At 38.1% G+C, this 14,401-nt stretch overlaps 1 protein-coding gene and 1 long non-coding RNA gene across 2 annotated transcripts in view; both read right to left on the minus strand.

The window, feature by feature from the left end:
* Positions 1 to 14,401, minus strand: part of LOC135984112 (uncharacterized) — a 92,631-nt gene that overhangs the window by 27,323 nt on the left and 50,907 nt on the right. The window lies entirely within an intron of this gene.
* Positions 7,249 to 14,401, minus strand: part of LOC135983855 (uncharacterized) — a 31,773-nt gene continuing 24,620 nt past the window's right edge. The window contains exon 3 of the mRNA XM_065597425.1: positions 7,249 to 7,303. Coding sequence (XP_065453497.1) covers positions 7,249 to 7,303 — 55 coding nt within the window. The remainder of the gene's footprint in view (positions 7,304 to 14,401) is intronic.

The raw sequence follows: 14,401 nt of genomic DNA on the forward strand, positions 1-14,401 counted from the left end.
GGAAAGCGGTGCGGGCATTAGGGACGTGCTGGCTGCCACTTCCCGCAGCTCCCATTGGCCGGGAACAGCAAACCATGGCCACTGGGAGCTGCAGGTGGCCATGCCTGCAGACAGTCAATGTAAACAGTCTCGCAGCCCACCAGCAAGTTACCTTGATGGGCATTTGTGGAAACCTCATCATTTGAGGTTTTTCTAATATCTAACTGGAATCTCCCTTTCTGCAAGTTAAGATTACTACTTCTAGTCCTGAACTTGCAGGACTAGAAGTGGAGAACAATTGATCACTGTCCTCGTCATAACAATATTTCCTTAAAGATTTTTATAACCCCTTAAAAGCTCTCCCCTGGAATTTCTACAATTTGGTTACAACTTTGTTAAAGTGTGGTGCCCAAAAGTGGATGCAGTATTTCACCTGAGGCCTCAGCAGTACCAAGTTGAGTGGAACAATTACCTCCCATGGCTTACATAGGACACTCCTGTAAATATATCACAGGTGACATTTGCCTTTTCCCCCAACAACATCACATTGTTGACTGATATTCAATTTGTAATCCACTATAACCACAGGTCCTTTTCTGCAATATTGCGACCTAGCTAATTATTCCCATTTTGAATTTGTGCATTTGACTTCTCCTTCTTAAGTAGAGTACTTTTCATCTGTATTTAATGACTTTTATCTTATGGATTTCAGGCCAATTTTCCAATTCTAATCCTCCCCTCCAAATTGTTTGCAACCCCTATCATCCAAAGATTTTATAAGCATATTTTTTACTTCCATATCCAATTGATTAATGAAAACATTCAATAGTACCAGATGCAGGACAGACTTCTGCAGGACCCAGTTGATACATCCTCCCAGTTTGACCGTTAAAAATTGATAACTAGTGAATACAGACTTTCCACCTGTTGACCGATCTTATCAGCTGTTTTCCCCATTCAATAGGCTAGTTACATTACCAAAGAAGAAATTTAGATTGTTTTGGCATGATTTGCTTTTGATAAATCCATGTTGGCTATTCCATATCACAATGGCTATTACCGATCATTAGAGTAGGACCAGAGGATCCAGCCAAGACTGGGACCCCATTGTGCTAAGTAGCATACAAACAACATACTGGTCTTTGCTCTGAAGCGGGGGGTTAGAGGAGAGACCCAGGTTCAAATTCCTTTGCCTGATATTGCAAATCCACAGGGGTGGATTTTTTCCTCAGTCTCTCCTGTTGAAGCTGTTCCAATTTTTATAAAAGCAGTCACTGGAGCAGGGACTTGAACCTAGGTCTCCCACAGTGAAGTAAGTGTCCTATCCACTGGACTACAGAGTCAGTTTCTCTCTTACTGGACCAATTAGGCAAGAGGCTCAGTGATGTCAAGACTGAGGCTGCTCTGGGTATGCTCAGCAGCAGAAATTAGGCACCTAGGGGACTTTACCTGTGAAAACAGGTGCATAGGAAGCAGTCAAGCAGGGGTTTTGAAGACTTAAATTTTGAACTTCAGCTCCTAAAGTGGCAATTGGACACCTAAGTCCCCCCCATGAATCCCACCCTGAGCCTCTATCACGTTACTTGTAAGACCTCATACCATTCCGTTTATTCTGATGAATGTTCACACAAAACTAATATGATTTTCCATCAGTGTAAAAGCCCCGCATCACAAGCTGAAAGAACACATCTTCTATTATGTAACACTCTCATAATTCAAAATATTCAGACTCTTTTACTTCTTAATTGCACCAGGGATTTGTTTTTGAGCTATGATAACTCCTCTGGAAATGAGGTTACAACACTGGCAATGTTACAGTTTACAAGGTGCTAATGAGCTTTCTCCAAACTACAAAAATTACTGAAGTAATTTAGTTCTGTTTTTAAGAGTCAGAGGAATTTCACACAAACATGAGGGAGCATCATAAAAAAGTTGATTCTCTATTTTCAAAAATTTCACTTCAAACTGAAAACATAAGTACAGTATCAAAAAATAAATTAATGTTACTCTGTCAAATGTGCACATAACACTTTTCTTCTTATACCAAGCAAACAAATGAATTCCTACTGTGAGGAAACAAGCTCATCCTATTCCTTTAGAAGAGAGACTTCCAGGCTTATGGGTTATTCAATTATCATTTAATTTTACTCTTATGGAAAAATGTTTGGTTGGGTGGATTATTTCCCGCTGGAGTAATCTGAAATGCAAAGTAATTACATTTATTAGCAAAACTGGCCATAAATGTTAAAATACTAATTAAGCAACACACTTTCTTCTTTGTTTGTCATAACATGAATCTCAAATGGACATATTTAAATTAACAGGTTATTTTACTCATAAATCCCAATGATATTTTAAGAATTCCTTTAAGAATGTTATAGAATCCCTCCATTACAGCAGTGCTCATTAGTATTGCTTCAGTAACATATCTTTCAGAATATTTTTTGGATCTGAAAGTCCAAGAACCTGGACAAAAATTGGATACTTTTTTGCATTCCACTGTGTTTAGATGCTGTGAAAGATTCTTAATTTTTAAGTCCATTGATTCACAACTAAAAATACAGAAAGCAACAGAGGGTCCTGTGGCACCTTTAAAACTAACAGAAGTATTGGGAGCATAAGCTTTCGTGGGTAAGAACCTCACTTCTTCAAACCTCTTTTTTACTATTTGATCATCTTTAGGATCAAGGATTATTGGTGTAATGGTTTGGGAAACCAAAAAGTATGACAACTAAATATAGGCCATATTTCCAAGTACAATATAAAAAGAATCTTATGACCGTATTACAACATTTTCAAACTTGTGTGTCTAAAGTCAGACACCTAAAGATGGATTTTGGCACCTAACTAAATGGTCTTATTTTCAGCAACGCCAAGTAGCCATAAATTTGTAATAGGGTCTCAGTATTTCTGAAAAATCAATTAATTAGTACACTCCCTCCCCAAATGTTCAAGGTTTTCCTGGGCCCATATATTTCTTTCCTCAATGCCTAACTGGGAGGTATCATAAAGATATTGGAATATACGGTCCTTTCTACTTCATACCCCCAAAGCTCTGCATGCATGGAGTATAATCAGGATGACTGAATACAAGTTAAAGGACAGAAAAAGTCATTGGCAGTCATATGTGACAATGGTAACATGGGAGCCTACTAAAAGAACAAAGCTGTGCAAAATAATCACAGTCAAATTTGAAATGTTCAGTGTCAACTGGGAAAGTTATATTTTACAGGTTTTCATACATTCCCCCCTCCCCCCCCGTGGAAATTCTGAACTCAACATTTCAGTTGGGGGCAAACAGGCAGGACCCTGCAGAACATGTAAATACACAATTTTTAAAAAGTGTACTGCAGCTCTACAGAAGGTGCCCTTGGCTATTGCTTCAGTCAGAAGAAAAACTATCAATTTTATTAGGTAAAGATTAAACGTCTTATTTATGCATGGGATGTAAAAAATGTTAATTAAAGCAGTTGAATAGGGCCAACATGTGCAGGTTTGCTTATTGGTTCAAATTTGACAAACTCAATACTTCATCAGCACCACCACCCCACAATTGAGGCCTTTCTTACCTCACCCAAACCACACAACAAGCCCCACGACACTTGGATATTTCCTGAGTGAAGGAACTCAGGACTTTTAGAGAACGAAATTGCTGTTAAGGTAGGGAGTTCCATGCACTTCTTCCTAATAGTATCAATAGATTCAGTCCATGCTAACCAAATTGTTACAAGCAAGAACTAAGATTAATAAACATATGGAAGCACAAGTAGGTTTCAGAGTTAATGTGTATGTTTTTGACAGCTCCAGCTGAAAACAGCTTTACACGCTTTCCCACTGCATTTACACTTGGCTAATGTTAGAGATAATAGTGCTCTTCAACAAGATAGTCTCCTCCAGCACTAGCCTCAGAAATTTCCATTGTAATTAAAACAGTGCTTGCATTACAGAGAAGTGGGAGGATGGCACAAACACGAAGATCCCTACATCACTCCCTAATTTGTTTTAATTCAGAACGTTGGGGGAGATTTTCAAACACACCTAGGGGATTTAGGAGCCCACATCCCAATGTAAGTCAATGGGACTTGTATTCCTCAATAGAGCTATTTGGAATTTTCTGATTAAATTTCCCCTCTACATAAAATGCCAATTAATTAAAACCAATTATTGTGTGTGGAAAAGCATCAGTTTTTATTAAAGTTTCCAACAGGAAAGTTTCTCAGCTCTAGGATAAAAGTTCTGCTGAAAACCAGAGAGAGATCCCAGAGAATCCAGCAGCCTTGTGGTTAGAGTGCTGCAAATCAGAGACTTGAACCTTTCTCTCCCAGGGGAGTTTCCTAATCATAGGACTTGCTCTCAATCTTTCTTGTTGGCATAGTTCCACTTAGCATAAATATTTAATTTATTAGGCAATGGGAGCTTGACTCTACATCTTGGTGGTTAGATCACTCACCTAAGAAGTGGGAGTTCAGGTCCCTACTCCCAATCATAGAGAGGAAAGACTTCTACACCTGTACCTTGGCTCCTCTGAAGTTTCTCTGATTTGTCCCAGTGTGGAAAGGGAAAATTTTTGCATGGAAGGAAAGCAGTTTCTCTCCCAGCTCTATTCCTAAATCTCTTGGGCATTTTTGAAAATCCCCCATTTAACTATCAGAATGACATATCAATGTATTCATTGTGACAAATACTTCTTACCTCTTGCAAATTTTTATAACAATGTAGGTGCCATTTTCCTTCAGATTTATCTAAAGCTCTCAGGATCTTACAACTTTATGATGTCTAGCTATCAAAATCCAGAGAAAGTGTCACAATGCACAGATTATGCCACTGATTACACTGCTCTACAGCCAAAATGCTTCTGAAATAAATGTAGTCAAACGTTACTAATTCTGGGTCACTGAGAACGAAAATGATGCTTAAAATGGTTGATTGGCTCTAGTTTTCAAGATACGCTCTTGGGTCAATATATACGACCCTTGACTTGGGAATGGCGGAGGATAAGTGAGTTATAAAGGTAAGGGATCTCAGTTTAAACCAGAAATGACTAAAATACATCTTTGACTGGATCTATGAATAAATCTATGACTCAGTTTGGACAGTACTTGCTTTTTAGGCAAAACAATGAATGATGGAATCTGAAGCATGTATTGTCATACATGATATGAATTGCATCATGTTATTCCTAGAAGTCATGGATGATGCAATCATAACAAATTTTACATCACTCTGCTGAACAAATTGCCCTAGATCAGCTCTAGAAATCATACAGTGTCGTGCTTTCTTGTTTGTCAGTGTTTGATTTTGCAAAGGGACACATTTCTGTTTAGCCAAAGTGAGCAGAGATGCCTTGTACTTGTGTGAACAGTGCAGATAACTTCTGCTATGTTTGTGGTGAAGTGACTTTTGCATCACAAAAATGCAGTATAACCACTCTGGTTAAGAAAGCCTATCACCTTTATTTTGGCTGCAAAATTGGAGATCAGGACAAGAGGTGGGCCCCACACATATGCTGCAACACTTGTGCAACAAATCTTCGCCAGCAGTTGAACAGGAAAAGGAAATCTATGCCTTTTGCAGTGCCAGTGATTTGGAGAGAGCCAACAGATCATACAAGCAATTGTTACTTCTGCATGGTGCCTCCAGTTGGGAAAGGTGTGTCAAAGAAGAAAAAGTGGACTGTGCATTATCCAAACATTCCATCAGCTATATGCCCAGTACCCCACGGAGAAGGACTGCCGGTTCCTGATGCACCAGAATCATTCTCACTTGAGTCAGACGAGGAAGAGGAAGAAACTTCTGGTCCTGAACCATCAATGTCACAGGACCCACATTTTCTCCCATCCTCCTCCTCTGAACCACACCTCATAACACAAGGTGAACTGAATGACCTTGTCAGGGATTTGGAACTCCCCAAGATTAAGGCAGAGCTGTTGGGCTCCAGACTACAGCAGTGGAATCTCCTGGCAGGTGATGTTAGGGTTTCCATGTTCCGTGATCGTCCAAAGGATCTTGTCCCATTCTTCTTCATGGAAGGTGATCTTGTAGCCTGCAACAACATCGATGGTGTGATGGCAGCCCTCAACATCGTTCACAATCCAGATGAGTGGAGACTGTTCATTGATTCATTGAAAACGAGTCTTAAAGCTGTTTTACTGCATAATGGCAATGTTTTGCCATCAATTCCAGTTGGTCATGCAGTCCATATGAAGGAAACCTATGACAACATGAAACAAGTTTTATATGGACTTATATGGACTCCGGCTGGTAGGATGCCTTACCCCACTAGGGGAGGGGAATTAGGTGGACTCTGAGCATTGGGCCGCACCGCCCTAGGGGCGCATTGTACAGACCCCGGCTGCTAGGCCACATTACCTCAATCGGCAAGGGGCAGAAGAGGGACTCAGGCCATTGGGCCACCCTGTGCAAACTACAGAAGGGTTTAGAACACAGACTTGGGTTTAGAGAGGCTGTGCCACCTCCCACCCCCGTGACCTAAAGGGCTGATGAGGTACTAGCACCACCACAATACCTAACTTCAAATGTGCACCATAAGTCAAAATCTTAAGAGTGACCTCAGCTGCTCCTGCGTCAACAATGGATCAGTGCATCTGACTGTGTCACATACTGTGCACTTATTCTGCCTAAACACTGCTAAGGCAGTCATTAAGGTTTAGTCAAGTTTGTTTCATACCCTAAATTTAGCAATGAGAATCTAGTGAAAGAAGTGAATAATAAGAGCTCAAATCACTATCAAGCCATTTTTCATCGAGCCACTATGAACACTACCACTACTACTCAGTTTACATGTTGTCTTTTCTTTTTGTGTGCGTGTGGGGATTGGGGGGTATTTTCTTTAGATTTTTACAAAATAAAGGTCTAAACCTCCTATTCAACTGACAGCTTCTAGAAAGCACTGACACATTGTTAAAAATAATAGTAGAACTCAGCATCCACAGATGAGGCTAAAATTTTGAAAGAGCTCAGTATACTGAGTGTTGAGATCCCTTTTGAAAATCTGGACCTTGTTTAGGTCCCTAAATGGGAACTGATCTCCTTTGAAAAAAATCTAGCCCCAAATTGTGGGGTTTGAGCATTTGAAAATCTTGTCCATTTTTATGCCTATAGCAATCCAATATAAAAACCACAATATTTACCTTAAATTAATGTCATGGGGTTATATTACATTGAATAACCTTGAACATTCTTTCATTTTCAAAATCAAATTCTGCTTTATGGAACCAACACAGAGAACAGTATTGTTTTTTGTGGCTTTCAATGCTGCCTAAGCTCCATAGCCCGATGCAGCCAACCACAAGCTGTATTTTGCCTGTATTAAAAAAAACAAAATACAAAAACAATATACTCTTCGTGTATGCACATCTCTATTATTCAGAGCTTTATGCAACTTATTTACATGACCTAAATGTGAAATCTCACAATAATTATAGGACTTCTTACTGTTCATTTTAACAAAATTGTTATTATTTACTTTACATCTTCTGGCACCTGACCTTGTGTTGTATCATTAAGAATCTTAAATCATCATGATGCTGCATTACAGCCAAGGCCCTGGACCCTTTTAACATTGATGGCATCCATACCAGTTACTCGCCCTTGCTTCATTTTCACTGCTGACTTTTTCTTTCTATCTGGAGGAAATATGTACAGGTCTTTTAACTGTTCATTACCTGTCTCTCCAACATAAGTTGTAAAAGAATGGCTCACAGAATGCATTGCTTCGCTGGCTGTTTCACATAAGAATCCATTTCTAACAGGCCTTATTATGGCTAGATCATTTATTTAAAGTATGGTCTCTTTCACTCTTGCATATTTTTAACGACTTGAAGGTTTACCCCCCTTCATATTTCACAATCTGGGGTGCCAGTTTCAGCATAACTAAACCTGTATCCTCTGTTGTACCTCAAGGGCACCCACTTAACATCTCAGGCTTCCCAGTCATGTCTCTGGGGCAGAGTCCCACACTTCTCTCTTTCCAGGCAGGGATTTTAAGGCAGTAGAGCCTTTCTGCACTTCACTGTGAGATCCCCAGCAAGCCAATCTGCCTAATGGCCAGCACCAGTGTTTTGTTTTCTCTCTGAGGACAATGACTTTTTAGTAGTGACCACACAACTCTTTCAAATTGGGCAAAAGCATCACAGAGAAAAACAAACAATAAAAGGATTTAAAAGCTCACTAAACATACCAGGAATCACTCATCTTTCACATAGACTCTGGTAGTGCAAAATCTTTCTAATCATTCTGCAAGTCTTGGGGCCACCCTAGAATCAAGGGTCCTGACCATTTGCTGAATCAAAAAGAAGTCCCTGTTTGAATTCAGCCTTTTATACCAAAAATCTGATTTGTCTTCCAACCTCCCGAAAACAGGTAAAGACCACCCCTTCCACGGTTCCCCAGGAGTTCAAGCCAGCTGGGATTTTGCATTAATGAGTGATTCCAGATTCTGCTGGAACTTCCTCCGGCCTCCCCTCACCCCTTCCATGGCCAGAAACACACGTTATTGATAGACGGGGCTATGGATATTCTACAGCTCAGTGTCTGGCCCACTTCAGTATAATGACTTTGTGCTTTAAACATAAAATACGAAAACTTCAATATGTTCCCAAAAGATAATGTATGTAGTTTCAATATCTGTCACATGGGGTTACATGGATGGGATAACTCCACCGATCACATAGGTTGTCCAGGAAATGGTGTTGGTGATTCATGTGGCACTTATCTCTCTTTAGGGAAGGTATTGTGTCTTCTTATGTGTTTGTTCAGCACCAAGTACAATGGGATTCAGTCTTCATTAAGACCTTTTGGTGCTATCACAAGACAAATAAATATTAGTAATCAGTGATGCACTGGAGAAGATGTGCTAGTATTTCTGTTAAATGCCTTCTGTTTTGTCCACTACTTGATGCATCAGTTTCATCCATTTTGCTGTTCACACTTGGAGCAAAGTAGAGGAAGGATACAGCATTTGCTGTGGGTGGGTGCGGGGGAAGAGGTACAAGAGGAAGTAAAGAAGAGAAACAGGAGCAAGGAAACCTGTCAACATCCATTTCTTGGAGCCAGCCAAATTGTAATATTTCTCATTTCCAAATAAATGAAGAAATTTCATTTTTGATTTTTGTAGAAACTTTTTAATTGATCAGGAATAATTTTCCTAGAATCATAGAAATGTGACTGGAAGGGACCATGATAGGTCCTCTAGTCCATCTACACTGCACTGGGGCAGGATTAAATATTATCTAGTCCATCCCTGAAAGGTGCTTGTCATTGGAGGTTTTTAAGAATGGATTAAGCAGATTCCACAGCCTCCCTAGGTAATTTGTTCTAGAGTTTAACTATCCTCTGTTTAGTTGTAAATCACTTCTTGTTTAAAAAAAATGTTTTGACAAAGAAATTCATCCAGCTCTAATGACAATCCTACCATGACAATTTCTGCTTCCAGAGCCCATATCAATTATTGATATTGTGGTTTTAGTTATTCTAATTATTCTGAAAGCACCAAGAGCACTGGTCAGGCACTTTGCAAAACTCAAAACAAAATAATGCCTAAATCAAATTATGACTACATTCTATTGGCATTGTCTTATCAGAGCCAGTTTCTGCCAGCACAACTTAAATAATCAAAAAGGTTCAAGTCTGGTTACGGATGCAATGGCTTTGTTGAGTGGGGATGTCTGTACAACATCTATTATAAATAGGAAGTAAAATAAATCACCACAGCTATCTAAATGTTGAGAGAAGGCAGATATAACAGATAAGAATTAAATTGAGTATTTTCTATTGGAAGAAGCATATCTTTTCTTCTCACAGTGAAATGGTCACTCTATTTATAGGGGAACAGGGAGTCTAGAGTTTGTCTCAATGGCTATCTAGGCATTTATACTACATTCATTGTTATAGCTGAGAACTTATAGGGCTAAAAATGAGCATAGAAATATTAGTAATCTTTTACCCACTCCATCTGTCCCAAGGGCCTATATGGAAGTCAATGTTTTGCTGTGTGCTCATAAATCCAGAGTAAGGGACCAATGAGGTTGAGAGCACTGAACATTTTCCAGAGTTATCAACAGAAAGCTTCAAGGGTCAGCAAAAAGAACGAGGAGTACTTGTGGCACCTTAGAGACTAACAAACTTAAGGGACAGTTTTTCAAAAAAATGCTCAAACCCCACAACTGCAGCCAGTTTTTAAATAAAGCTCAGCTCCCATTTAAATACTTCGGGTGTGTCTATGCTGCAAGCGAAGGTGTGATTGCAGCATGAGTAGGCGCAGCCATGTTAGCTTTAACCTATCTAGCACTGATAACAACTGTAATGAAGACTTGGTGCCACAGGCTTGTAGTAAGGCAAGACATCCAAGTACTCAGGCTCAGTACCCAACAGCTGCTGTTAAGAATCTTGAAAATATGACCACACAGTCTTAGGAGATAGTCACCTAACAACATATAGGTCTTGGGACTTTGGTGGTAATGGAATGATAAAGCCGTACATTGAATGTTTACTTTATTCATTTTGGGTGAAGTAGAAATATGATCATGAGTGTCGTAAGTTTTTTGGCTAGACATTAAAATGATTTTCACAATAAGTCTTTCTCTAATTCTCATTTGGATTTAATCAACAAGGAAGACAAAATGAAAATCAGGACAAATAACTTTTCCCTAAGATTGGAAAAGGGAAAAAACAATGTTGAATTTAAAACAGCTTAAATCTGTGTATAAATGACCCAAAAAAGATGGTGATATTTTTCTTCCATGCTGCATATTTTCTCATAAGTAGTTTTGAAGGCAGAGTTGCTTACAGGAAACATTCCCAGCAACCTCCAGCAAGAAATTAGGTTCAATTACCTAACTCACTGACTATTGCCATCATTTTGTTGGGCATTCTCAGTAATTATATACCTAGTGACTTTTGTGGATATAAATCACTACAGAATTAGGCCCAGTTGTGTGTTCTGAGAAAGCATTTCACTCTTCAGTAGCTGAATCATTACATTACAGAGAGTAAATATTGTTATATTGCCACAATATAAATACATCAGTAGTATGATATATCAATCTTTATTCTCAACTATACTTCTCCTCCAGGCTTAGCTCCTGAACACCAATCTCAAGAATATAACTTCTTGGAAGTATGAATTCTTATTCTTTGTACTATCATTTCCCATTTTAAATAGATGCAAATGGCACTCCTGTTGAAGTTAATTCATTCACTCTTCACTTGAAGTACTGTGTTTAGAAGCACTGTGTTTAACAGTAAACCCTTTGTCACTGCAGATTTGAATGGCACAACATTTATGTGCTTTAGTCCATTAAGTTGCACCCCTTGTTTAGAGGAGCTGTCAATGGTGAGTACAAAATCATAATGTATCAAGAAAACACTGCCACCACATTTGTCATTAAATATTTCAGCTAAAGACAGACAGCTAAGACAAACACTTGTCATTTGATATAATTTTTTAATATATATATTCAGGCAAAGAAAAGATAGATAGCACATGCCTGGGATTCATCTTAAATTCTAAACAGGTCTTTGGTAAAGCCTTTGCTTGCCTTTCCTTAACTGCCCTGTTTATTGTAGATTTGATTTGTTAACTCTCCAATCTAAGAGTGGTTTGTATTCAAGGAAATGAAATCAGTATTCTCATTCTGCCCTTTGAGGAAGAAAGATCCCTTTTGTCTTCCAGAGCACATCCTCTCATGTAATCTGGAAAGCATAATGTGATCAGAGGTTACTCGTAAATTAATAGTTGTGGAACAATATTCAAATGTATTCTTGTTTCATGAAAAAAAAAATGCATTCCCGTTTAACTTCATAGTTACTTTATTATATAAACGAATTAATCTGAACAATGTATGTTATATAATAATAAAAGCACTTTTTAAAATGTGCTGCATATTTATCAGGTATTTAGAAGGGAAGAAAGGAAGCTTTGATTTTTTTTTAATGAAGCAAGCATGTTCATCATAAGTAATGTCCATTTTCATACTTATCTATTAATTTTATTTGTAAGTATCAGATTTGAAGACTCAGAGTACATTACAGATAAAGATTATTTTGTGGCTCCCCCACCCCCCTTTAGCTACTTGCCCTTTAATGCATGTTTACATGTGTGGTCAATGTGGTCCAAACGTAAATATAGAAAGTCACCCATATGCTGGTATGGATGAAGAAAGAATGTAAAAGTATGTCCAAAGTCACTTTAGGTAGGACACTCTGCATCCAATTCTCCTTAACATGCTGTAAATAAGTGATAAACGCAAATGGTTGCTAGATGAAGTGGCAGAGTAGTCAATTAACTTTTTCACACATCAGTACTTTTACCATATGTTCTATTTCTTCTTTGGTCATAAGTAAAAAAGTACTGGATTTCAACAGAGTATCCAAGAAAAAAAATATATAATGTCTATATAATGGGCATCCCTTAAAGTCAGAACTGAAGTGCAACAACAGAGCTATATTGGAAAACTTGGACCGTGGGCCAAATCCTGCTGTTTGTTATATAGATAGTCAATCAGGGAACAGGCATAAAGAATGTTTCTCTTGCTCCTTTGCCCCTAAGCCCCAGGGAGCAATAGGGCAAAATACCAACAAGACTTGAAAGAAGTGATGGGGAAATATTTCCCTATCATGTGCCTAATGATCCCAGAAGGTAAATGGTTTGTTGGACTGGTAGAATAGCACTCAGGTTCCCTCCCATGTAGTTACTATAATCAGTATCATACCAAATACAGAGGTGCATATTGCTCTTTTTGGAGCAGCAGTTCAGAGCATGCATACCAGAGCAAGTGCCCTGGCCTGTCTGAGAAAGCCTTCTTTACTTTTGCAAGTTAGTACATACAGGGTCCTTTATATGCAAGGACTAGAAATTGTCAGGAAATATTGTTTCCATTAAAATGACTGATCAAATTAAAATGTTCTGTTTTCAGCAACATTGTTCTTTAAGAGTTTGTTTTCTCTACAAAAAAACCTCAAAGAACTCTCAAAACCAAAACATTTAAATAAACTCTTTTTTTCGTTTAGATTTCAGCTGCTGGAAAGCAAAAAAGTCAGTTACGGAGTTGTCAGTTTTCTATTACCCCTCCCAAATATTATCAAAAGCCAACATTTCTGGTGGAAATTTCCATTTTGAGGAAAGCAATTTTTCATCAGAAAGTATATTAAATGAAAAATCCCCATCATTTGTAGACAGAACCACTTTCCTAACCTATAAAAATTGTAAAATTCAGGTCTTGTAATATATTTGAGTGTTATATTTTTGTTCAAAGCTTCTCACTTACATAGGTGAGAAGGTACATAGATACAAAATTCCATGCCCCCAACACCGTCCCACCAAAAAATGGTTCTCAGAATGAAATAACGTGGTAATTTTACTGTTGCCTCAGAGCACAAAACCAAATCCTGAACAATCCATACATTGACTGAGCAAACAATGCAAAACAATGCAAAAGTTGATGGTAGGAAACTGGCTGTGTTACATTTTACTTACATTTTGTTGCAAATGTAAAGGTAAACTGCTGCATTAAAATAAATGTTGGTATTGAAATGTTTTATGTTTTAATTGTTCTCATAGGCTTTGAATCTTGCTTGGTTTAGTTCCATATGAGCTTTAGGAGAAGGTTTACTTTAGTTCTTATTTAATGAAAAACAATTTACTCAGTTTAGCTAATAAGCTCAATGGAAAACATTAAGTGGGGGACGTAGAATAGGCCAAAATGTAATCCTACCTAAAATTGCAGAAGAAAACCTTTTTCTGTTTAAGGTTATTCACTAATTAAAGTAAATTCAGATGATGGGGCAGAAACAATGGCAATTACATTTGAAAGAAAAAAAATGAGACACAGGAACAGCTACAAGGGGAATATTGGAAACATTAAAGAAAGAGGATCAACACTATTCAGAGATTACAGAAAGCTAATGAAAATGTCTATTTAATGATAAAAATATTATAGGTAATCTATATTAAAGAGGTGAAGAAAAGGCAGTGGCAGAGGATTGCTCTGGGCCTGCCTCTTTTAGGGAATGCTTTTGGTGGAATGCGTATGGACAGGAGCTGGTGGGGGGAATATAAACCAGACCACTGGAAATAAACAATACATAATAGTGTTTTTATCTAAACTGAATCTTGGTGGACTTCTTGATGAAACCATTACTGCCCAACTGGTTGACATTAAGATTCTCAACTAGATTGGCATAGGGCATTCTATAGTTGTGTTTAAAAACAATTAAGATGAATCTTTAGTAAATTTGCATCTGCACACTGAAGAAAGAATGCTTCCAAATTAAAAGGGCAAGGAAATAGTTTATTTTATTATTATATTCAAAACATTAGTTTGGGGGATTTAAAAAAAATCCTTAAGAGATTAAGCTAATCTCTGATCCTTAATTATGGAACGCCGGAGGTTGCGGGGAGGAG

This window comes from Chrysemys picta, chromosome 5, assembly GCF_011386835.1.
Source record: "Chrysemys picta bellii isolate R12L10 chromosome 5, ASM1138683v2, whole genome shotgun sequence".
Classification (NCBI taxonomy): domain Eukaryota; kingdom Metazoa; phylum Chordata; order Testudines; family Emydidae; genus Chrysemys; species Chrysemys picta.